This window comes from Rhinolophus sinicus, chromosome 11 (genome assembly GCF_057876585.1).
Source record: "Rhinolophus sinicus isolate RSI-liver-muscle chromosome 11, RSI-T2T, whole genome shotgun sequence".
In the NCBI taxonomy this organism is placed as follows: domain Eukaryota; kingdom Metazoa; phylum Chordata; class Mammalia; order Chiroptera; family Rhinolophidae; genus Rhinolophus; species Rhinolophus sinicus.
The window spans coordinates 12435571-12460253 of NC_142511.1; the positions used below are offsets into that span (position 1 = coordinate 12435571).

At 38.5% G+C, this 24683-nt stretch overlaps 1 protein-coding gene across 4 annotated transcripts in view; it reads left to right on the forward strand.

Annotated features, from left to right (window-relative positions):
- Positions 1–24683, forward strand: part of SMG7 (SMG7 nonsense mediated mRNA decay factor) — a 64562-nt gene that overhangs the window by 10549 nt on the left and 29330 nt on the right. For all 4 annotated transcript variants that reach the window (XM_019738179.3, XM_019738346.3, XM_019738104.3 and 1 more), the window contains exons 2-4: positions 17592–17623; positions 20008–20125; positions 22062–22194. In XM_019738179.3, coding sequence (XP_019593738.2) covers positions 17592–17623; positions 20008–20125; positions 22062–22194 — 283 coding nt within the window. The remainder of the gene's footprint in view (positions 1–17591; positions 17624–20007; positions 20126–22061; positions 22195–24683) is intronic.

The following is a 24683-nucleotide window of genomic DNA, read 5'->3' on the forward strand; positions in this document are numbered from 1 at the left end:
TGAGTGAAAATTTTCCTAGTTTGTATTTAGGTTGTCCTGAGTTCAGCTCCAAGCGCTGCTATGTATAGCAAGCAGTGTGACCTTGAACCTCCTAGCCTTAGTTTTCTGCTCTGGATTTTCCTGTCTGTAAAATGACAATGATAGAATTATTGTGAGAATGACATGAGAAGACGTACAAGTACATGTACAACCCAACATAGCTCCAGGTGGGTAAAGAGCCTCATTTATACACAGTGTTCGTTTTCTGCATTTCTGCATGTGATTAATATTTACCTGCAGACTTGCTAATGTGGGCTGTAAGTTGGGTGGGAGCAATTTAAACAGCTAGACGGTAGTGCAGGGGTCTTTAACATGAAGTGGTCGGCTTTATTCCTCAGGGTACCATTTCACATTTCACTAGTGCTGTATACTTCCCAGAAGCTCTGACATAGTTGTCTTCTTAAGCTCTTGTGTACAGACCTTGTATAACTGGATTGGCTTTTTGTAGGAAAATGAGACTCAAGGCACCTAAGTTGTGGCAGTGGCAGAGCTGGGATCGGCCTTGCTCTCTGTTCCCTCTCTGTCCCTGCACACGCTGAGGCAGTGCTCTTAGAAATGAAAATTTCCCTTTTGGTAGCTGCGCTTGCCATTGATGTTGTCAGGTGTACTGTATGTAATTTAGATGGTTCACAATCAGGGGTTGCAAATTCATGTGTTAAAAAGCATATTTCTTAAACGTAGCTTTAATTTTTAAAAATTTCAAGTGCTAATATAGAACTGGTTCTTGCTACTTTTAGCATCCAGGTAAGTAATACATATTTGTTTAAAACAAAACCCAGAAAACTGTAAGAGTGATCATATGCCAGTGAAAGAGAGTGCTAGTCATTGTTAGGAAAACAGGCACAAATCTCGACTGTTCCAGGCACACGGGAACGTACGGTCACATTACCCTCCGGGGCTGTGTAGCCTCCCACTTATTTTTCATAAATATATTAACATGCTCACATACTGGTGTATACATGTGTATGCGTACAAAGCCTGGGATCAGGTTACGTCAGACGGTTTTGTAATGTTGTTCCCACTTAGCATTTTGTCTCAGACGTGTTCATAATGACATACTCTTCTGTTACATGGCAGACTTTCTAAGCTGACTGCCTAACACTGAAAATTTTTGTTGTTTTCAACACTTTCTTATTACGAAAAAATGCTATAATAAACACACATATCCTTGGGTATGTGCACTTACTTGAGTGACAGGGTATGCACATTTAAAAATATTTTAAGTGTGGTAGGCAGAGTAATGTACCCCTCAACCTGCAAAAGATGTCTACGTTCTGATTCTCGGAACCTATGAATATGTTAGTGGCAAGAGGTAGTTAAGGTTGCTAACCAGCTGACTTTAAAATGAAGACATTTCCGTGGATTATTTGGTAGGCCCAATGAAACCACAAGGATCCTTTAGGTGTAGAAGAGGGGGCAGAAGACTCAGAAACAGGGAGCTAGTCCTGGTGGAGTGGGAGGGGTTCACAAGCCCCGGAATGCAGATAGCCTCAAGGACCAGGAAAGGGCAGAAACCAGGATTCTTCCTGCAGCCTCCTGAAAGCAGCACAGGAATGGTGACACCTTGATTTGACCCCACTGGGACCCATGTAGGCTTTTGACTTTCAAACCTGTCAGATAATTGATTTGTGGTGTTTTAAGTTTGTGGTAATCTGTTAGAGCAACAATCGGGAACTCACACAAGGTAGATGTTGCCAGAAGGCACCAGAAAGTTTGCACTGTTTATTCTGGCCTGAGCAGTAATTAAAAGTACCTGCATCCTCACATCCTCATAGCACTGAAGGCCTCGTGCTCGGACTTTTTTTTTGGAAGTGGGTTCCTTGATGTCCTTTTGCCTAGCATTTCCCAGAGAGTTTACCACGGAACATTAATTCTCTGGGAAATTCATAGGTGTTAAGATTCTCAACACTTCCAAAGCAAAATAAATTTAAGAATACCGAGTTAAACTGGATTCTTATTTAGGATTTCTCATAGCTTTCATGTGGGTTATGAAACCTCCAACAGGGAGAGAGAGTATTTCCCAAAGGTATGTCACATCTCACAAAACTGGTATTTTCTTGGAATACTCATTTGAAAATGTGGCTCTCCTTTGCGCTCTCCTTTTATCTCTTAACCTTTCTCTTTAATATAATACAGTGACTTTCACATATGCGCACATCATATCTAAGACGTCATTTTTCAGAATTCTCCCTCTAAAATCTGAAGTTCACCCATCCCATTTAGAGCACAGCCTGTCCCCATTAGCCCCACTGCTTCTGTTCAAGACTTCTATCTAGTGTGTTGGCACCAGAGCGAGAAAGACCACCAGTCAGTTAGAAGAGGTGATTAATTGGGAGGTTCTGGTGAGAAATGATGGAGCGTGACCGAGTGACTGGGGTACCCGTTCATCTCCGTACAAGAACCCTGTTGAAGGAGATGCTTTTCTCGTTAAGACCTGAGGTACTTGGTTTTAGACCCAAATGTGGACATTATTGCTTTGTTACTCATTTCCGATCCCCAGATTCCCAAGTGAGGTAAGATGGAAAAGAGAGAACAATTTAGAATCTGGGAATTACGGCCACGTACGGTGAAGTGAGTTCAAAAATGATATAATGCAATACCAAACTAATAAAATAACCTTTGAGTTTTCTGCCGCCCTATTTGTTACCTCCACTGTTTCTTCAGACCTGAAATAACAATTAGTCTTTCCACTCCACTATTTTTGGCAGCTGGTGTGAAGCTACAAGTGATGACAGTACTCAAAAATGTATCACCAGAAGTAATTCTCACTTTAAATGCTAAGAGGGAATTGCTTTCTTTTGTATCAGGATTTACTTTTGTGTGTGTTTCATTTGGGAGATGTGTGCAGTGTATCCTGATTTTGTAGCCATATAGGTATACCCTTTAATATAAATCTTTGTGAAACTTAGAAAGGGTATCTTGAGTTAATACCCTTTATTTTAAATTGTTTGGTATGTTATTTTATGATTTTAAAGAAAATGTTTTTAGGAATCATTCTGACCTGCTTGTTGTTTAAAGGGCTAATGATTATGCTCTAGCCCGTCTGCCATATGGGTCCTGAGTTAGCTTCCGGTCAGCTGTAGTCTGGTGATGCTAATATGCCTTTTGTTTTTTCAGTTCTAACTTTGGGGCTTGCGTAGAATAGCAACGAGGTGTGATAACTTTATGGAGAGAGGCTGCTGGTTTATGCTTCTGACATGATTAATAATATGCCAACATTTTATTTTTATGCCAGACACTATTCCCAACATTGTCTATTAACTCTGCATCCTCACAGCAACCCTATGAGGTATATACCATTGGCTTCATTTGATAGAAGAGCAAATAGAGGCAGAATAGTTAAGCCCAGGGTCATATACAAAGTAGCAGAGCCTTGATTTGAACCCAGGAGTCAGGCTCCAGAATCCATGCTTTTAACTATACATCATATGGACTCTGCCTTTATAGTTTTATACTCTTATTTGCTGAGGACTGTAGGATTTTACTTTTGTTTTGCTTATTTATATATTTACTTTTATATAATATATATAACAATACACGTAAACATATACGTATGTATAGTCTGAACAGATTTTTCTCATCAGTCTCAACCTTCCTAATGCGTTTGGTTTTTGTAGAATAATAAGAGAGAGGGCCAGGATAATTTTGCCAGAAAGTTCATTAAGGAGAATAGACAGGGAAGATTGTTTCTTCTATATATTTGAAATAAATTAATTTAGACTGCTTTGAACTATGTAACTGACTAGTTGGCCTGCTGCTCTTCTGTCATTATAGTTGTTCTTCCTGCAGTTTCTGCCTTTAGTATTGCTACTTAAATAGTCTATTTCCCAGGACCCGTGGGAATATTGAGAACCAGCTTCTATAGGAAAAACAGTTCTGGGACACCCCCCTTTCCCCTGTTCCCCCCTCCCCAATCATTCAAGTGGCGAATGACTTGCCAGTTTTTTTGTAACTTAAGTACAGAAGATTGGGATTGCCTTTTCTTTAGTGGCTTGCTAAGAGTTATCGGCCTTCCTCTACTTACTTTACAGTTTTAAAACTTCTTCTTTTCATGTGACTTCACATTGTTTTTGAAAAGCTTCTTCCAGAAAGTCTGTCTTTGGGTCAACCTAAAATTTTGTCAAGTAATTGTCAAACCAGATGTTTGTCTTTATTCTCAGTACTTTAATTGGTCACATTATTTTGTGTTTGTGTACCATTTTGTTCCCCTGTTACCTAGCATTTGAGGAAAGGCTTTCTCTTAATTATCTTGGTATAACTTTAGGGCAATACTGAGTCTTGGTAAATGTTGACTAATAATGTGTGAGATCATACTGATTGCAGGCATTTTGAATTACATGAACTTCTCAAAATAATTGACATATCTCAGTCTTCAAGAAATGGCGAAGTCTAAAGACTTACTAGTATTATCTCCCTTGTGATATAAACAAAACTAAGCACACTTAGGCAATAAAAAGCAGCAAAAACTCATCTTTTTGTAAAAATGCTAATAGATTATATTGGTTTGAGGATAGAAGAATAAGAGGACCATGTCATTTAGGTTCTTAGTTGTGAGAAAGAGAAACAACTTTGGCTCATGTAAACAGGAGAGGGCTAGAGACCTAGGCTCAGTAGCTGTATCAGTTTACTACCGTGTTTCCCCAAAAATAAGACCTAGCCAGACAATCAGCTCTACTGCATCTTTTGGAGCAGAAATTATTATAAGACCCGGTCTTATTTTACTGTAAGACTGGGTATGATATGATGTGAAGTGATATGATATGATATATAATATATAATATATAATATATAATATATAATATATAATATATAATATATAATATATAATATATAATATATAATATATAATATATAATATATAATATATAATATATAATATAATACCGGGTCTTATATAAGAGTGGGTCTTATATTAATTTTTTCTCCAAAAGACGCGTTAGAGTTGATTGCCTGGCTAGGTCTTATTTTCGGGGAAACACGGTATATTGCCACTGCAGCAAATTACTATGAATTTGGTTGCTTAAAACAACAACTTTATTATCTTCCAGTTCTGGAGGTCAGAAGTTTGAAGTGGGTTCCACTAGGCTATGATCTAAGTTTGTTTCCTTCTGGAGGCCCTAGGGGAGAGTCCATCTCCTTGATGCTCTAGCTTGTGAGGCTGCTCCCATTCCTTGGCTCATGGCCTTCTTCCATCCTTGAAACCAGTAATCACATCGGTCTACCCTCCGCTTCCTTCATCACATCTTCTCTGACTCTGCTGCCTCTTCCCTCGTTTACTTACAAGGATCCTTGAGATTATATCGGGCAGGCACACTGTTAATCCAGGATAATCTCTTCTCAAAATCCTGAGCATAATCGCATCTGACATAACATTAGTCCCTTTTAAAATCAGAGGTAACGAATTCACAGGCTATGGGGATTAGGATGTGTGGGCATCGGTGGGAGGCCGTTATTCTGCTCCCCACAACAGCGACACGGCCGGGACCATAAACTCCAGCCTGTGAGGACACTTCTGTGCCAGCCCTTGATCCATCCACAGCGTGTGGCCCTGACACTCCTGATGGGCCACTGCCACTGGGATTGGACGTGGTTGCTGCTGCTGTGCAGGGGGGCTTTGCCGCGGTCCCTCTTTCTCTAGCTGTGGGGCGGGTGTGCTCATTGATCAGGTCTGGTTCACGTGCCTGCACCCGAGCTGCAGGCGACTGGTCAGTCCGTGACGGGAAGTCGGTTCTGCTTTAGGAGTTTCCCATCTCATCTCTAGCCTCTATGCTGATGAGTCCCAGATGAGTATCTGTGGCTCAAACCTTTCTCTTCAACTCCAGTCTCTTTAACTAACCACCGGCTACATTCACTTGGATGTATAATAATTATCTCAAACTTATCATCATTATAGAAAATAATAGCAAGTGCTTACATAACACCATTTGCCAGTCACTGTTGCCCCCAAGTGGACTCTTCCCCTATCTACTTGTATCATCTTCCTGTTGTTGGTAAATGGCCAATCCACTATTCCAGCTGCTTAAGCTGAATACCACGAATCATTTTTTATTTTCTCTCTTGTTTTGTTTGTTTTTTCCCCACTCAACAAATGCTGTTGATCAGTCTGAGCACATCTTACCATCTCTACTGCTGCCTAGTGGTCAAAGCCAGTCAATTCTCAGTTATCCCGGTAGAACCTATTAAAATCTCGATTAGCTCACCTCTTTGCTCAATATCTCTGAAGGTTTCCCATCTCTCAGACCATCTAGGTCAAGTTGGATGACTCAGTCATCCAATGGCTCAGCCTGACCTGAATGATCCAAGACAACCCCCCTCAAATGTCTAGACCCTCAAGTGTCTAGATGGCTGTGAAAGGTGGGAAAACTGGGTCTCCTCTTTCCAAGTGGTCTGTCACCCTTGGTTTCATAACATGATGATGGTGTTACAAGAGGGCAGGCCCAAATGCGCAAGTGCTTGTCAAGCCTGTTCGTTCCATGTTTGCCCAAGTCCATTTGGCCAAAGTAAGTCAGATGGCCAAGCTCAGGCTCAGTGTGTGAAGGGAGTTTTCAAGGGTGCAGGTGCCAGGAGGTGTGTGATCCATTGGGGGCTGTTAATATAACAGCCTTCCTTAGGTCTTCTGTGATGTGTGTCAGCTTTGATGTGTTAATTTACTTGACTATAGTCCAGCACTCCTTTCTTGGTCAGATAAGGAGCTAATATAATAAAGCAGGAACCTGACTAGATGAAACTGGTATCTGGAAGTACAGGCTAAGTGATGCTTCTTTGGTGGAAAAATCAGACTTGACTTTGTAGAGGAGCTTTTATTTTTAAATTTCAGAGACCACCTGGAAGTAGAGAATATTATATGTACCGTAATAAGTTCTGGATTATTTTCTTTAGTTAAATTAGACAGTATTCTTAAATATTGTTGCTGGTCGTTTGTGTTAATTAAGTTGCCCGTCTCTTATGTTAGTCCCCTGCTCCAAATTGGAAAGTTGTACTTTATTTTTCCCCAGCCTAAATGTACATTATATAAAAGACTGTTTGCTGTTTCTTTTGGCACCTATCAAAGGACATAGTCAAACCCTTGCTTTCTTCAAATCAACTGTCTTGTGTTGCTCCTATGTCAGTTACTTTTCTCCTTTTCTCTTTCCAGTAAGTCTAGTCTGTTATTACTTACATTAACATTTGTTTTAATTCTAGTGTCTGCTCATATTTTTGCTTTCTTTTTTATCTTTGTTTGGAATTCTGTTAACCTTCTCTTACCATGGTAAGTATGTGCAAGCAGTGATTAATTCATTATGTCTTCAAGGGTAGTTTTACCTGTCCATTTATATATTAATATACTAGTTTTATTAAAAATTGCTTTCCTTTTATTTTTCCCTATTACCTGTAAGACATTTAGTTATTCATTTTTAATGCATTAAATAAGTGGTTTATATTATGTTTTATTTATTTCAGGAAGAAACAGGGGTTGTTGCAAGGAATGAAATTTTTTTTTTTTAAAGGTACTGGGTCCAGTAGGGTTGGAAACCATTGTTCTGTTATACTTCATCGAATGTAAAAATTGAGATGAGGAGAAATAGCCTTCCAGTTGTTGATGGCTTAATCTAAATTTCGTAGTTAACTCACTTGGGTTGTTGAACTTAGCCATGTTCTATTTGAGGTTTCAGATTTTGGATTGTACAGAATTATAGATCCCAATGTGAAGAAAACAAAACCTGAATTTCAGAGATCCAAGTAAATGATCATGGACTTCTCTAATCAACTGTATAAAATGGTAGATTTTTCTGAATTTGAGGTATGTTATTCCTAGTCGGCAGATGAAAAACCTTTCCCATTGTTTGCCTGGAAGGCTTTTGAAACTATTGGCAGTTTTCAGAAACCTTGACTTTTGGGGATCTTGGCCTTGTGAGAGACTTTTTAGTCCAAATTCACATAAGCTTATTTGAGCAAATCGTGGTCTGGTGGGCGCTGTTAGGCGCTGGCTCCCCCAGGTCGACTGGACAGTCTCTAGTGGAGGAAATGTGTGCGATGAGAGCTGCAATAGGTAAGTTAGCATGAGGTGTGCGGGGAGGGCGTGGCCAAGCCAAGGCCCCGCCCCTGCAGGAGTCGCTGAGTCTTCAACTAGGAGAAGGGGTTCACCAGACAAGGAGGGAAGATGGCTGCATTCCAGGTGTGTATAGGAACATGAATAAGATACCGAGGGACAAAATAGCAAGGAAATAAAAGGAATTTCGTTTTCTTGGGTCATAAAGTATAAAGTGGGGAGCTGTGGGACCTTACATGCTGTGTGCTAAGGAGCCTGGGTTTTATCATGAGGTGTTTTCTGTCAGTCTTTTCCGCTGAGGTCAGGCAATTGAGTACATGCTTTGGAAGTATGGAGGTAAAAGTTCACGTAGACCTGCATGTTTGGAATTTCTCTTAAGACTCGTGTTTGTTGTTAAAAATTTTGAATAACTGTGTCTTTTATTCTAGAGTTGATTAAGGTGGGTTCTTAGCTTCAATCCTAATATACAGACTGAGGATAATACTAGCATTTACATCTTAGGATTGTTGGGAGGAGTCATGGTAACTGTAATGATGGTAGTAATGATCGCAGTGACGTCATAGCCAGTGGTTCTTTGAGGGCTTCCTTACCAAGGAGTGGCCCTAGGTGTTTTATTTCTAGCACTCCATTTACTCCTCAAAACATGTCAGTGTGCTAGGTACTTTCATTATCTCTCTCTTCTGACAAAACCGGGGCACAGAAGTGAAGTAGTGGAGCTTGGTTTGAACACAGACCATCTGAACACAAGACACTTGACTGCATTGTACCCCATTCTGTGTGTTTAGAACCTTTAGCATAGAATCTGCCACGTAATAATTGTAACTGTAAACAGTTATCAGTAGCCAATAACAATTACTTAACTTTGTCTAGATCTCTGAGTTAAATTGGTGTTTCTAAGAAATTGTGCTGTTTTTCCTGCCCTGACTTACCCAGCATGCCATTGAATGCAGACAGTGCGACACCCAAACCCATGCTTTTAACTACTACCTTCCACTGCCGCCTCCTTCCTTGTTGGGCTGTCTCCACATTCGATTTTAAATCCCTGGCAGGGACCATGTCTGCTTTGTTCTCCATTTTATATCCAGTTCTTAACACTATGTCTAGCCTATAGAAGTAACCAAATCTTTGTTCAGTGCGTGAAGATCCCAAAACCTGCCATCATCAGCTGATCTTAGGACATAAACATTATTTGTACCACTTATAACTGTAGCTTAATTGCTTTACATGGCTTTCCTTCGGTGAGCAGTCCAGTTTGGACCAACCATCCGCTCCTGTGTTCTACAAGGCACTCTCACCTTGGTACTGCAGGGACCCTGCTGGGTAACCGGTGTCTGTTCTGGAGAGGTCACTCAGCTTTCAGACAGAGAGGGAGAGGAGGGTAAGATTTTTATCTAAAACTAGGATGCTAGAAATACAAAAAACAGAATTTTAAAATGTGTTTTCGAAGAAAATAACTACAAAAAGGAAGAAAAGCTTTGATACTTTTCCTTCATTTTTGACATTAAATCATTTCAAATAAAGAGAAGATAATTTAATTTTCTTCACGGGGTTCTCTGCTGTGGGCTAACTCATATTTCCCTCCTCTCCTCTATCTAGAATGTCTTAGACCATTCATTCTACCTTATGAGAAATTGGATGTTCTTGCAGATAGTCATTGTAGGAGAAAACGTTTCATTTAAGTCCCAGATGAGGACCCGAAACTTGAAATCAGAGGAGCATCTGAAATCAAGTAATATTAGGTAGGATAAAAATTACAAGGGATTTGTACATGTTTGTGTTCCTTTTAGAGACGTACGTTAAACTATTCATATTTTATGAACACTAGTAGAAGAATGAGAGACTTTCTGAAGCATTTCCTATTAGCCAAGATGGGGGAGCGGAGTGCTAACGATTTTTGTTTTGTTTTTTAACTTTTGTGGCTTCATAAGAACTTTGGCATATGTTTACTTTGTCATGAGAATGTATATCTTACAGCTTCCAAGGAAGGTCTTAAGACATTTATTACATTAAATTTAAGAAATTTTTATGTTTATGGATGTCTGAATATTCATGATAAGCATAGGGACGTGTGATCCATTTGTTAGATTATCCTTCAGAATGAAAATCTCTGTGTTTTGGGTTTACATATATGGTGGTTCTGAGTGCAGGGAGCCTCAGCTCTTGGTTCTGTGTCGCCAGCGACACAGTCAGGCCTCCTCGGCACCTGTAGGACCAGATGGGACCGTGAGCTGCAGGAGCCCTCTAACTACACGCACGGTGGACTAGTTAGCTCGTCACAGCAACTTGGATGAGTTATAGTGGCAGAGTCAGTGACGGTGCATGTCTCAGAGATGTGGCTTTTCAATGAAAAGTGGGAGCTGCCCCTAGAAGTTGATACCATGACAGTGACACTTAGAGCTAGGACATTGCTCTACCCCACACTCCTCTCAGGTTCTTCTAGTACGTTCCTCCCTAACCATAACTGCCTCTGATTCACCCTGCCTCTTTTTCAAAGCCCGTCTTGCCTCTGGCCTTACTAATCACATTCTCATGTTCTTCCGTCTCTTCCAGAACTGCTCTAAGTTTTGTTTTCACTCTTGTATCTTCAACCTGTTCCTTTCTCTTAGCTTCTTTTCTTCGTTCTAAACATGCTCGCCTCGCCCACCGAGAACAAGAACGTTCTCTTTACCCATGACCCCCTTCTCATTCTTTCACTGCCCAGAGTCTTAAGAGTTGACTTAAACTTCTCCCTCTCCTTTGTTCCTCAACCCCTGCAATTTGACAGCTTCTGTGGCAAGGCTATTGTTGACCCTTATTTCGCCAAATCAACACACTGTCCAGTCCTTGTACTTTCCCACTGCCTTTGATCTTCTTGACTATTCTTTCTTTTTATCCTCTTATTTTCCATAGTCCACTCTTTTGTTCTCATATTCCTGCTGACAGTTTTTTCTTCTGTTCTCACAGGCTCTTTCTTTCACCTGCCCTTTCTGGGCAGTAGCGTTTACTCCCCTGGTTTCACCCACCATCCACGTGCTGGTCACGCCAGCACTGTATGCCTTGTCTTGACACCTCCCTGTACCTGACACGCGTCTCCAGTGCCTGCTTACACTTCACTGTCTCACATACCCAGCTGTCCAAGTGGACGATCTGGGAGAGATTTTAAACCATTTCCTCTGCTTTATCTTTTCTTCAGCCGATTTTACTTGGAGATAGTTTTGACTCTTAGGTTTTTCTGTCCATCTGTATTGTCACCTGCTCACTTCCAGTCTTGCCCTTTTAAAATCCACCATGCATGCATGTTGTTGTTGTAATCTTTTAAAGATTCAGGATGACAGTGCTTTGCCCCTGCTTAACCCTCAGTGCTGGCTTCCTGTTAAGACAGAATCGGAGCTCCTTGACATGTTATGCAAAGCCTCGCAAGCTGCTGTGTGCTGTGGTTCTCCAGCTCATCTCCTACCTTGCGTTTTTGCTCTAATCTACTTCCTTCACTAGGTTAGTTTTGTTTTTATTGGTACGCTGTTTTTCTCTGTCTGAGAGAATAAGTCCTGCTCATACTTTGAGATTTCCATACCAGAATAGGCCCTTAAATAAACTAGGTACACATTTTCAAATAATACAGATTGTAGAGTAAATGTTGTAATACAGAGCATCGGAGTGTCAGGAGATTAGAAAATGCATGACAACCTGTAAAGTGCCATAGAGAGAAAGCAAGTTAGAACTTTCATTACCTCTTACTGAGAAAAGCTCTTTAGGAGCACTGTCTTCCCTAGATATTCTTTTCTATGTGAAATTCAACAGTAGAAGAGCAACATGGTTTATTTTCTTCTAATTCCTTGAGACTTGATGTCTTAGAGCTCTATATAGATTGTGTGTTGTGTACCTGCGTGTGTAAACACATTCACCTATAGTTTCTGGCCTTGTATTTACCACAAATAATTATGATTAGGTTATTATGTTTATGATTATAATTGATGAATGCTGTTACCCCAAATACTCCTTAGTACTCTATGAAAATAAGTAGACCAATTAGCTTGAAATAAAACCTGCCATGGCTTTTATTTAAATTAAAAAGAAAAATACTCTAGTCTTGTCTCCCAAAACAAGGGGGACAGATTCACCTTTCCTTAGCAACTGTGAGTTGAGAGGATGTTAGCTTACGCACAATTCTATGTTCTGCTCATAGGAGAAAAAAGGGGGTTGGGAGTTCAGGCAGAGGGCATCTTCCATTGTATCTGACCCTGATTTGGAAATACCTTCTGTTTTTAAACTATGAATCTTAATGTGTGTTCTTAAAAGAGATTATCCTGTATCTGTTACCTTGCATTCTTATAAAAGTGCTAATCAAGATATTTGTTAAAGAAGACAACCATTAACTTTAGTTTATTTCCTCTACTGACATTATTAAAAAAATTATCGTAAAATGTTAACTATTGAAAGCCCCAGTTCATGGGCAGACATTCCTGATTATTTTTTTGCTTACAATCTTGTATAGGAGGAACTATGACATAATGATTAGGAGTTGGCCTTTGGAACCAAACTGAGTTCAAATGCTACCTCTACTGCGTACTTACTAACTTGACCGAGGACATGTTATTTAACCCCAGTCTCCTTGGGTTTCATCAGCTATAAAGTGAGGGCAGTCATAGTTCAGTGTGAATTAAGTGATTACTTTAGGTTAAAGCCCTTAGAACAGTGTCTGGCAGTAGTAAGTGCTATATATAGTGGCGGCTACTTCAGTATCTATTAGGTTGCATTGTAAATGTATTTATAGATCTTGATCACGTTGTCTCCAAGAGTATTGTTTCACATTGTTAGCTTTCAACATATTTGATTATCACTGAATGTCTCGGATTTTATTCAGCTCTTAATAACTTTTTTATTGTTTGATATGTACTTATTTCTCTTATTTATTAATTGAGATAATCTATTTAGTATTTTGAAAGCTTTATATTTTGTAACTAATGGTGCTAATTTACTGTTGAAGGCATGATGATTTTAATTCTTGGATTCTTGGTTCATCCGTTCTTTTCATTGATTCCTTCAGCTTAAAGTAGGAATATAAAGGAAGTCATGCTGCCATGCCTTCTACCAAGAAAAAACATTTTAAACCTCATCTCTTTATGTAAACACTGGCTATAAACTGTAATATTAGTCTTTTTCCCTTTTTTGTTTTTAATATTGGAGAAGGGGAACAGTGTGTTTTTCCAGGACTTCATTGGGGAACAGTCTGTTTTTCCAAGGCCGCTCAGCTCCAAGTCCAGTCGCCGTCCTCAGTCTAGCTGCAGGCTGTACAGCCCACCATCCCATGCAGAAGTCATTGTTAAGAGCCAGCGCTCCAACCCACTGAGCCGTCTGGCTGCCCCTTGGCAGCTCAGCGGCAGGCAGCTCATTGTCTTCAATCTTAGTTGCCGAGGGCGCAGCTCGCTGGCCCATGTGGGAATCGAACCAGCAACCCTGTTCAGAGCTCGCGCTGTCACCAACTGAGCCATCCGGCCGCCCTGTGATATTAATCTTTAACAATATTGGTCTTTAACAAAAACAGTAGGTCAGTTGAGGTGTATTTTTTTCTTTATAAAGTAAATTAAACAGCCACTTTTGTGCTAATCTTATGAAAGTCGGTGTAAGATCACATATCTATTGATTTGATTTGTATATTATACACTATAGAAAAAGAACACTAATAATTGTGTAGGAGGTAAGATAGGGTTTCCTCTTTTTGTGAGATAGCAATTCTTAGTTTAACCCTCTTTCTCACATGTTTAATGAGCATTTTCGGTACACAGATGAAAGGAAGAGTTAGTGGATAATGGTATATAAACCTAACCATGTTTTAAACAGTTTACAAATTAATTCCATCAGAAATAGAGCATGGCCTGTAAGTACTAACTTTCCGATTACATGAGACTGTATATTTTTAACATAGTTCTCTTTGTGACAAGGTTACGATATTAGCTAATAAAAATTGATTATCTGTGCTCTGAGGAAACTGTTATTGATCATTTCTCATATAGGGAAACTGGTTTGGGAACTTACACATATTTTACTTCTCATTTTTTGATCAAGTACTCCCTAGAGCAGGAGAGGCAAACTTTTTCTGTAAAGGGCCACATAGTGAATGTTTTAGGCTTGGTGGGCCATGTCCTCGCTGTCTCAACTACTCAGCTTCGCCTTCGTAGCAGGAAGCAGCCATCGACAGTACATAAACGAATGGGCATGACTGTGTTCCAATAAAAATTACTTACAAAAATTGATCCAGGGTGAAGGAGGGAATTCAGCCGCAGGCTGACCACTGCACTGGAATATGAATTTTACTTGTTCTGGTCTTTCTGATAAACATGTCAGATGTAATTTATTTCCTAATATGAGCAGATCTTGTAATGTAGGCCTGTTACCTTAAATGTTAGTGTTTGACTGACAGAGCGAAAATCGAAACCTAGATAAATCTATGTTAGCTTTTTATGTCATAAATTTTTTTCTCATTTGGAAGAAATAGAAATAAATAACTTGGACTTCAGAGTCAGAAAGAACTAAGTTTGTACTTAATTGTACCTAATTGCTTTGTGACTATGGGCAAATTATTTCACACTTTAGAGCTTCAATTTCCTTGTTTATAGAATGGAAATAAGAGTAGCTGTCTCGCAGGATGGTTCAGTTTTCCACTTAGCTGTGTTTTCATCATTTTAGTTTAGCAAGCTTGTTTTAGTCACTAACGTGTCTCTTTCAGAACCTGGGGAAGAACTTTGCACCAAGACAAGCACCTGTCATACTGAGAAATCGAAACTCCTGGAATTTCAGAATGCTTTAATATTTATGTCAGATGGTTTTTATGACATTTTTTTCCTTTTGTTCGTTCTTGAATTTTCAGTTTTACAGTTTTTCTTGGACAGGTAATAGTATATAAAAATATAGTGTAAAACTTTGTTCTTTGTCAATGGACGCCTGCTCCAGAATCTGCCAGAATTATAGTTCTTTTCTTAGCGACAGCCTGTAAAAGAAGCAGGTTATTTGTAAACAGTTCTTGTTACGTGCTCAATATAATCTTCGTTTGACTGGAAGCTGGTGTCCTCATTAGGCAGACGTTAGCATACCAAAATGATACTGTCCATTTTTATAAGGAAATTTTGTTTGGAATGAGAAAACAACCTTTAGACACAAGATCCTAAGTATAAGATGTCTTACATACATTGGAGTATGAACTTCTGGTTAACCTGTGGAAACATAGTAAAATACATCTTTTGTAACTTTATAGTTCAGGGACAAAATGAAAAGGTTATTGAATGCAGTAACGATGCATAATTAGCACTGGCTTTCTCAGTATAAAGTTCATCAATTAGTGCTCCTGTAGGATTTGGGAGGGGAGGAGCGGAGGTGGTGGTGACATTGCTAGGATAGAATAAGTGGTGTTCTTTATTAAATCATATGATGTTAGGTTTTAAGGGCAGAAGCCAACAACCTTGTGAAATTGATTTCTTTTTAATGGCAAAAGTTTAACACCCAAAGCAAACAGTGAAGTTAGGCTATATGGATAATGGGAATTAACGTGATACTACATTTTAGAACTAAGTGTAGCTGTTTATTGAGTATTGTTCATTTATATTGATAATTCTCATGTGGTTTGTGGTTACCTCTGTAGCACTCTATTATGATTCTATTGTTTGAAAGCTTAATTTTAAAAAAACAAATATCTTTCTAAAGGCTAAGAAAATAAAAAAGTTCATGTTACATTTTGATGAAACTAATATTCACAATTGATATTAAATACCTAATAATGTAAAACATTTCCAGTAAAAATTTTAGAATCTCTGAATATTTTCTAGCTTTTATGTCAAATTTTATTTTTAAAAGTGGGAATCTCTTGTTTATATACTTACTTCTTAGAGTGTATGAACATGATTTATTCTTTTTCCTTTTCTTCACTTAAAAAATACTTATTGAATGCCCATTGTGTGCTAGGCAGCTGAGCTAGTAGGCATAGCGGTTGTGACGTGAGCATTCTTAAATCTATGTAATAGGAAAAAAATACACGAATATCCTTCATCTACATAAAAATAGTGCTTTGAAAGCATACTCGTAAAACAGGAATGTCCTTCAAGTAAGGCTTCCTGAGGAAGTAATGTCTCCAAGACAAAGTGAGCAGCGATGAGCCAGACACAGGGGGGGAGGAGACGTCCCAGCTAAAGGACTCTTTGCAAATACCGTGAGTGTGAAGGGAGCAGCGCACATTAGAGAAACCAGAAGTCCAGTGACTGGAACACAGAGATCAAGGAGAAAAGAGAACAGTGGTGGAAGTAGAGTGCAGACTCTTAGAGTGCAGAGAACTTTGTAGGACACTTGAATGAAGGTTTTGTTTTTTAACCTAAGGAAATCATTCAAGGGTTTTAAATGGGCAATTGGTAAGATCAGACGTGTTGAAAGAGCCCTCTGACAAAGGTAGGGAGAACAGAATGAAAAGGAGCAGGAGTGAATGGAGGAAACAGTTTGGTGCCTTTGCAGTAATCCGGACAAGGGATGGTGTAACTTGAATGTGTGTGGCTGAGGAGGAAGTGAAAGGAAACGAACAGATTCAAGGTATTTGTAGTAGGTGAAATTCTCTGGAGTTGATAGATTTCCGGGGATTTGGAGAAGTTTGTCACGGGTGACTTCCAGGTATCTGTCCTTCGCAGCAGGAAAGCTGTGATACTTTTGTTCGGGTGAAAACAAGACGCTGGAAGGAGAAGCAGTGATGGGGGGGTGATATTAGGTTGTGAGTTCACTCTTGAATGCAGGCAATTCTTGAAGCATTTAGGAGAGAGAAAAGCAGCAGCTAGAAAAGACTCTGGAGCAGAAGGTTTTAAAATCTGTGAGAGACTTGTGCATGTTTAAATACTGAAGAGGAGGGATCCAATAAAGGGAAGTTTTAAAATTATTGGAAGAGGGGAGGGGTTAATTTAAGGAGCAGGCATCCTTAAGAAAGACTAGAAAGAGTATATGTGAGTGGAGTTACTGGTATTAAATTAGCGGTGCAGTGTTTTAACAAGAGAAAGAAAGAAGAGGGTCTGTGAATGTAGTAAGTATCTAGTAACGGCATTGTTTTTCCTGAGGTGCAGTTCTGTCCTTTGCTGAAAGGAGTTAGGGGCTGAGGAAGGAGGCAGAAATCAGCAGCTGAGGAGAATGGAAATTGGAAATAGTTATAGTGGCTCGTGAATGGAGAAACATGGGATTTCCTGGTCACGCCGAGGGAAAATTTTTATTTAATGACTGTCATTCAGTGGTATCTTAAACACATCAGATTTGGAGGAAAACAGCAAGAAAGGGAACGCTACTCAGGAGAAGAGTTCGTGATGACCTGTAAACTTCCAGGTGTGGCATCAGTTTGCCCAGACCTACTGCTGGCCTGGATGTTAAGCTAGGTAACCTACGCCAGTGGATAAGAATAGGCACGGCCACGAATAGAGTTGCTGCACTTTCTTATTGTCTGGGGTTTCACGTAACGTTTAGCTGTTAGTGTTATTCATGTGGGGCAGGCCTAGTATGTTTCTGACTGATGTTCTTTTTCCCTTTTTAGGCAGGCAGAAGTCCTGAAGGCTGACATGACAGGTATTGACTGCTCGCTTGTTTTTTACAACTTATTTTATACCATTAAATTAAGGGTATTCATCTTTCCTCTATTACTTGTAGCACTGTCCTGGTTGCCAGAGGGATATTAGCTTACTATTTGCTTTAAATATTTATTTTTTTATACTTGGAATTTTTACTTAGATGACCCATGTCAAGAATTTTATATATTCTGTGCTACATTGAATTGAATATTACCTGATTTAGTGCATGCGATCATTCAATCAATGTTTATGAACTGTTTATCAACAGTTTAAGACATACAGAAAAATAATTCATATGCCATATAAACACAAATATCTTACGGTGTTAGGTTCATAGCTTCCTGTTTTACAATTCCCTGAACTTGAATAATAGGTAAACCTGCAGAAAAAATATTTGCATGAAAACTCAACTGAAAGGCCTTGAAGTTGAGTGAGCGACCTTGCCCCCTGCCTTTCTTCTCTCCTTTACCTTTTTTGTTTTGAGTAATAGCCAAGGTGTTTTTGAAAGAGTAACTGGGCTTAGTCACTAAATGGAGCAGATTTTAACTCCAAAATGAGGAACTATACGGCAGTACGTCTGTAGTGATCAGTATGCGCTCCATACAGTGTGTGCCAGCCTAAGATGGGAAAGACGTGTGATAATGGAGCTCATTCTGATTTTTGAGAAATTAAGTTCTGCAGTGACAGCCACAAAGGAAAGTTCAAACTATGTGGTAACCAGCATAGCTGCCAAAAAATTTACATTCAAGAGGAAATGGATTGTTTAGATGTCTTTTTCTCAACTTCTAGAATTACAGGCTAATGTTCTCTAAGAATCTGTGAATAATCTCATTGTAAACTTGTTCAGGGAAGAGAGCAAAAAAAAAAAAAAAAGCACCAAATACGCTTGTTCTAGGTTTACTGGTATCGCACCTCAATTCCTTCCATTATTAGCATAGTTGTCTTCTATACTCTGGGTATCAGTGTCAGCTTTGAGTTGCTGTGTTACGCTCTTTTATTGGCATCATAAGCATAATATTAAACACCTTCAGGAGTTAGGCTTAGGGTTTGACTTTGTAGGGGACCTTTGCCTGCCCAGAAATGTTAACTAAGATCTGAAGTCTGCTCGTTTAAATAATAGTCTCTCTGATAGATCAGAGTTAATGATCCCTTACAGTCCTTTCCCTGCCATTGATGAATTGAAGCCGAGTTGAATAAATGTATAAACTATTTATTAATCATTAAAAACTTGGTAAGGGGCCAAGAAGCTGATACTGGACCCTATTTTTAGGGGCCAGCAAACTCTTACAAGGATTATCTCAAATATTCAGAGTATTCTATTTTCAGGATAGAACTGTGGTGGCTATAGATACTAACAGCAGACCTAAAGAGGAGTGAAGCGGGGTGGCCGGTTAGCTCAGTTGGTTAGAGCATGGTGCTAATAACACCAAGGTTGCCGGTTCGATCCCCACATGGGCCACTGTGAGCTGCGCCCTCAAGAGTGAAGATTGTGCCATTGTGTAGCAGGAAAATACTAAATGCAACCAGACAGCCTCGCTAGCAGGTGGAAATATAGATTGAAAAGACCATTATTAACTTCTATTGAAGCAGCTCACTGTCAAATATTGCACTTACAAGCCTAGTGATCAGAAAGGCTAATGTGCTTTGTAGGACCCTGGCAGACAGCATGGTCCCAGTTTGGTATATGTATAGTCATAGCCTGACTTTCTGATTTCATCTCGCACCTAGCCTCTCATTTGGCTTCCTAAGCAGTTTAATCACTGTCTGCTACCAGTCAACATTTGCATTAAATAGCTAGTATGGATTGCTCACGAAAATGTCTTGGCAAGCAGTCTGCCAATCGTTAAAATAATGCTCACTGCCCTGGCTTGCTTGGCTTGACTTGTATAGAGTAGGAGTGACAGCAGAATGCCCAAACAACTGCTGGATTATGCGCTGATGTGAGGACAATGTGAGAATGACTCAAAAGAAAAAGAAAAAAGCTGCTTTGGACGATGAGGGATCCTTGTGAGAGTAAACAGACCAAATTGGCCGCCCTTCATTTCAAACGGGGTGACTGGTGTGCAGCGTATGGCTTCCTGTGATACGAGTACATAGAAATGCAAACCCACAGCCCAAGGGAGACCATTCATTCTGTTAGCCTTTTCCATTTCATGATGTTACCGCAAAGCTGAAAGACAATTACAGACGCATGCAGATTTAGTCATTAGCCAAGAGGCAGAAGTCACTTGCACTGCAGTAGTATGGGACGGCCACAGCAGTCTGTGGTCTGTACTTGCCGCGGTTTTGCTTTGGGGACGGGAGAGGGGCAGGATCATTGGGGTGGTGTAAGGGCCTTAACTACCTGTTTATCTCCTGTTCTGTTTCTGTTTTGTTTCTCAGATTCTAAGCTGGGTCCAGCTGAGGTCTGGACATCCAGGCAGGCTCTGCAGGACCTGTACCAGAAAATGCTAGTTACTGATTTGGAATATGCTTTAGACAAGAAAGTAGAACAGGATCTGTAAGTATGATTACTTGGGATGGCCCTGCTAAGATCAAGACCCCACCAAGACTTTAGAATAGAAAAGAGCAATCTGGTGGTTTCTTTTTAACCTCGATCTCAGCGTAAGCTTTTCTTTTAATTTTTTATTAAATTTATTGGGGTGACAATTGTTAGTAAAATTACATGATTTCAGGTGTACAATTCTGTATTACATCATCTATAAATCCCACTGTGTGTTCACCACCCAGAGTCAGTTCTCCTTCCATCACCATATATTTGATCCCCCTTACCTTCATCTCCCACCCAGCGTAAGCTTTTCCAGTGGGGGAAAAAAAGAAGAAGGACATTCTAATGCTTGTGGGGTTTTTGTTTGTTTGTTTTGTTTTCATTTTGAACAAAATATTTGACCATTGGTATTACCTTCAGATTCAGTCTTAGGTGGTAAGAGGAGAAATGTTTAGAGTTCACGCTTACTAAGGTCGTGAGGGCATATCATAAAACAACTCTATAAATTTTGAATACTAAGAGAAAGTGTTTTCGATTCTCTGTATTGTATTCAGTCCTACATATAAGCCATGATTTAGAAAGCAGAAACTCAAGAGTAGGCTTTAGATAAATCTTTCTTTGGTAAATGTGAATCTAAATTTCTCCAAAATTAAAATATATTTGCATTGTAAGGAAATTTCTTCCTTGTAATCAAATACGTAGGTATTTCCCTTTTTTTCCATAAGACTGAAGAAAGATTTTGTATATTTAGGCTATTCCACTCATTCTATGAGAGGTGAAATGACAGATGACCAGATTCCCGAGTGAGTAAATACATACCTTTCGTGGAAGGCCTTGCCTTACAAAGTGAAACAAGGACAGTAGCCTGATGGAAAATTAAAAATCAGTGAAGAATCTTCTGTTTAGTAACGCCCATTACACTAAGTTGTAGTGAAGGTTCATACTTCCTATCTTCCACACCTTTCTTAGATAATTTTTAGGAAACCTAGTAATAGAGCTTAATCACAACCACTCAGAATCCATATATCTATGATTTTAGAGTCAAGGATAAAGATGTCCTCAAAAATTCTAAGGGAGTGATTGACCTCATAAATCATTAAAAGCCCCAGTGCCCTAGAGCCTTAAAAGTTGACGTTGATAAAGAATTAGGTACTTTCCAGGTAGGCTGTAAACCTTTTTTGTCTGTTTGCTTCCTTTAATCAAGTCAGTAATATCTTCCCATCGTCCTAGTTCTTTTTTTTTATTTTTACCTGTGATTTCTAAGTTAGGGGTGGCTGTTTCACCATAACTGAATTTAAAATGATTCTCCATACAACTTAATTAATGAAAGACATAACAGGATTTTGGTGCCATATTTCAGCGTTGTGTTTGTTTCTTGTTTTAAATAGCCAAAATTGAAATGTCAGAAAATGAACTTATACTTCAAGCGCTAAAGAAAATATTAACCGCAAGAGGCATTATTGAGCAGAAATCGAACTATGGGGAACAGATGTTAGGGAAATAAGAGCTATAGCTTAATATTTACAAAAAACCTTTTTTTCCCTATACATATCACTTGATAGAGTACACTCGATTACTTTTTGGCACAATGTATGGAAATTTGTTAATAGCTTTCTTTTACTTTGGTCTTGCCACTGTAGTTCTGATTTTGTACTGGGATTCCTAAATAGGTTCTAACATTAGTAGCTCTAAAAAATTAATAGCTGAAGCCACAGTCTGATTATTCGAACATTTGGTAAGTGTTTACTAAGGTCAGTTGGATTCTACTGCATGTCTGGTCTTGTTCAAAGGGGAGCATAAAGTTATTTAAATAAACAAATAACTTTAATGCAGGTTTACTATCTAGTGTGTTATAATTATAACAAACAGTTCTTTCTTGTTCTCAGGGGGACCAGTGTCTGCCCAGTGAGTCACTGCTATACCAAATAGAATTACATTTTGTTTTCAGCTGGAATCATGCCTTTAAGAATCAGATCACAACACTACAAGGCCAGGCAAAGAATCGAGCAAACCCGAATCGGAGTGAAGTTCAGGCAAACCTTTCTCTGTTCCTAGAGGCAGCTAGTGGCTTCTACACTCAGGTGAGTTCTGCATTGTCTGCCACTTTTCATAGAATTAGTGATGAATGTTCTCTTTGGATACATCTTGTTGTTCATATAAGCACTTTGTGTAACCACTGTGTGGGCCCTCCCGAAGGAGATTACCACCTAGAATCTCAAATGAATAAAAATGTCCCAAGTTGTTTACCACAGACCTTTAAAACAATCAAGACTCTGAAAGGTTAATATTTCAGCTTAATGGTTGGAGGTATAATTGGGTAAACAGAAAAAGGGTAATGAGAGCAATGCCTTAGAGAAACTGCGGAAGTAGTCAGTTACAAGTGATACTAGAGCAAACGTGAATGTATGGCTATCGGTACAGTCATTATGAAAGGAACAGCCATGTTGTGCCAGGTAAGAAGTAGTCAACGTTTGTGTTATTAGTGAGTTTTCACAGTGTGCAGTAGAATTTATCTGGAGCTTCAAATGCTGTTACACTGCCTAAGAAGTAGGGTAGCTTTTCTTCAGTTTGAATAATAAGTTATTATCTGTCATCCTCAGACTTTCCTTGTCTTTAGTTACATTCTGACAAAACTTCGAAATCAGGCAAGGTATAAGAATAAATAACTCTTCTTTCTAAACAATGGATTTTTCTTTACTGTAAGCAGAATCCTTTTAAAAAACTTGCATCTCATCCATTTGTAATAGCATTCATAATTTAATTGAAATGTTTGTATATAAATGTTTATCTTATAATGACAAGGTTTTGGGGATCTTACACTGAAAGAATTCTTTGGCCAGTTCTCTCTGTTGCTGCTAGACCATTGCTACTTGTATTTTGGCTTTTTAAAATTTTACGATTTCTTTGAAAGAAGAAAAAGAAGACTGTTGGAAGATGTGAAATAGTTAACCATCATCTTATAGATAGTATGTGTTTTACTTAAACTAAAACATTCATCACAGTTCACCATGGAAAGAACTCAAGTATGGTTCTTATTCTCAAAATTCATTTTCAAATTGATGCTAACTTTTAGCAGTAAAAGTTGACAATTCTGGAGAGAGGAATTGTGGTGTGCCACTAACTAGTCCTTAAACCACATTTTAAAGATTAATTTATACAAGTAGCTATTAAAAGCCTATTTGTAAGGCACAGGCTGTTACAGAGGAAAAGAGACAATCTTTACCTTCAAGGGAATAGACAGCCTAAATGATGAAGAAGTGGATATATTAATAGATGTAGGGATTTTATTTTACTTTATTTATCTTATTTATTGTTTTGCTTTCTGGTTATAAAAACAACATATAATAATTTCAAGAAATTTGAAAATTATACAAAAGTCAAAAGTTTTTTTCATTAATCCCCCCATTCAGGATAAGTTACTACTTTAATATATATCCTTCTGGTGTTTTTACACTTTCGTATATAGTTGTTCATTACCCAGTCTTGTATCTGCTGTATAAACATGTCCATTTGTCCTTGGGTTGTTAAGCAGTTAAATAAGCATCTTTGTGTATAAAGCATTTTCTCTAATATTGGATTATTTCCTGAGGACCAATTCTTCATTGGCTGGTAAATGAAGCAATTGGATGAGTGCAGTTTTAATACTGTTGATACACTTCTTCTCCCAGAACATTATTTATATTTTTATTTATATTTTTATATTTATGTTAGTACTGTGTGTAACTATCTATCTTCATGAACACTCACTAGTGGTAATTATTTCAGTAGTAGTGAGTGAGTGATTAAATGAATAACTTATACTTAATAGACGGAAATTTTTTTTATTTAAAATTTGAGATCTGAATTAACCAGTGGTATTGAAGTTTTTAAATAGTTTACTAGATATTTGTATTTTATATAAATAATCTATTCATTAACTTCCCATTCAGAGTTTGGACCTTGTTTTTCCATGGTGCTTTGTCTGAGCTCTGTATATATAAAAGGACATTATTTTCTTTCTTTTTTTGGCAAACATTTTTTTCTCTAGTGTCGTCTGTTGCCCTTTCATTTTATTGAGTTTTTCGAAATACAGAAGTATCAGGTTGTTTTTTGTTTTTTCGTTTGTTTTTTCTGGCAATATAATCTTTGCCCATAGATCAGTGGTTGTTCAATAAAGACAGTAATAATTATATTTAAAGGAACAAATATCATTTAAATCTTAACATTTGAAAGCAATACCAATATTGTACAGAAGTGTAATGGTTAAATAAATTATGCTTTATCGGTAAATTGGACATATGAAACGATTACAAATGATATTTAGTATGATTTTTAGAGGTGAAAAAATTGCTATTAACTGAAAAATCATGATAAATTATGTATGCATTTTGAATCTGTATGTTAATTGAGTAGTCTTAACTCAGTGTGGTATTAACAAAAATGGTATTTCCCACTACCCTGCACCTCGCCCCCACCACTACTTTGTTGAATTCCAGATTCTCATCACAATCTTTCCAAGGACAGATTGTAACATGCTGGTTGCTTTTAGGAGTTCGAAACACAGTCAAGTTTTAAAACTCCAGTTTCATTT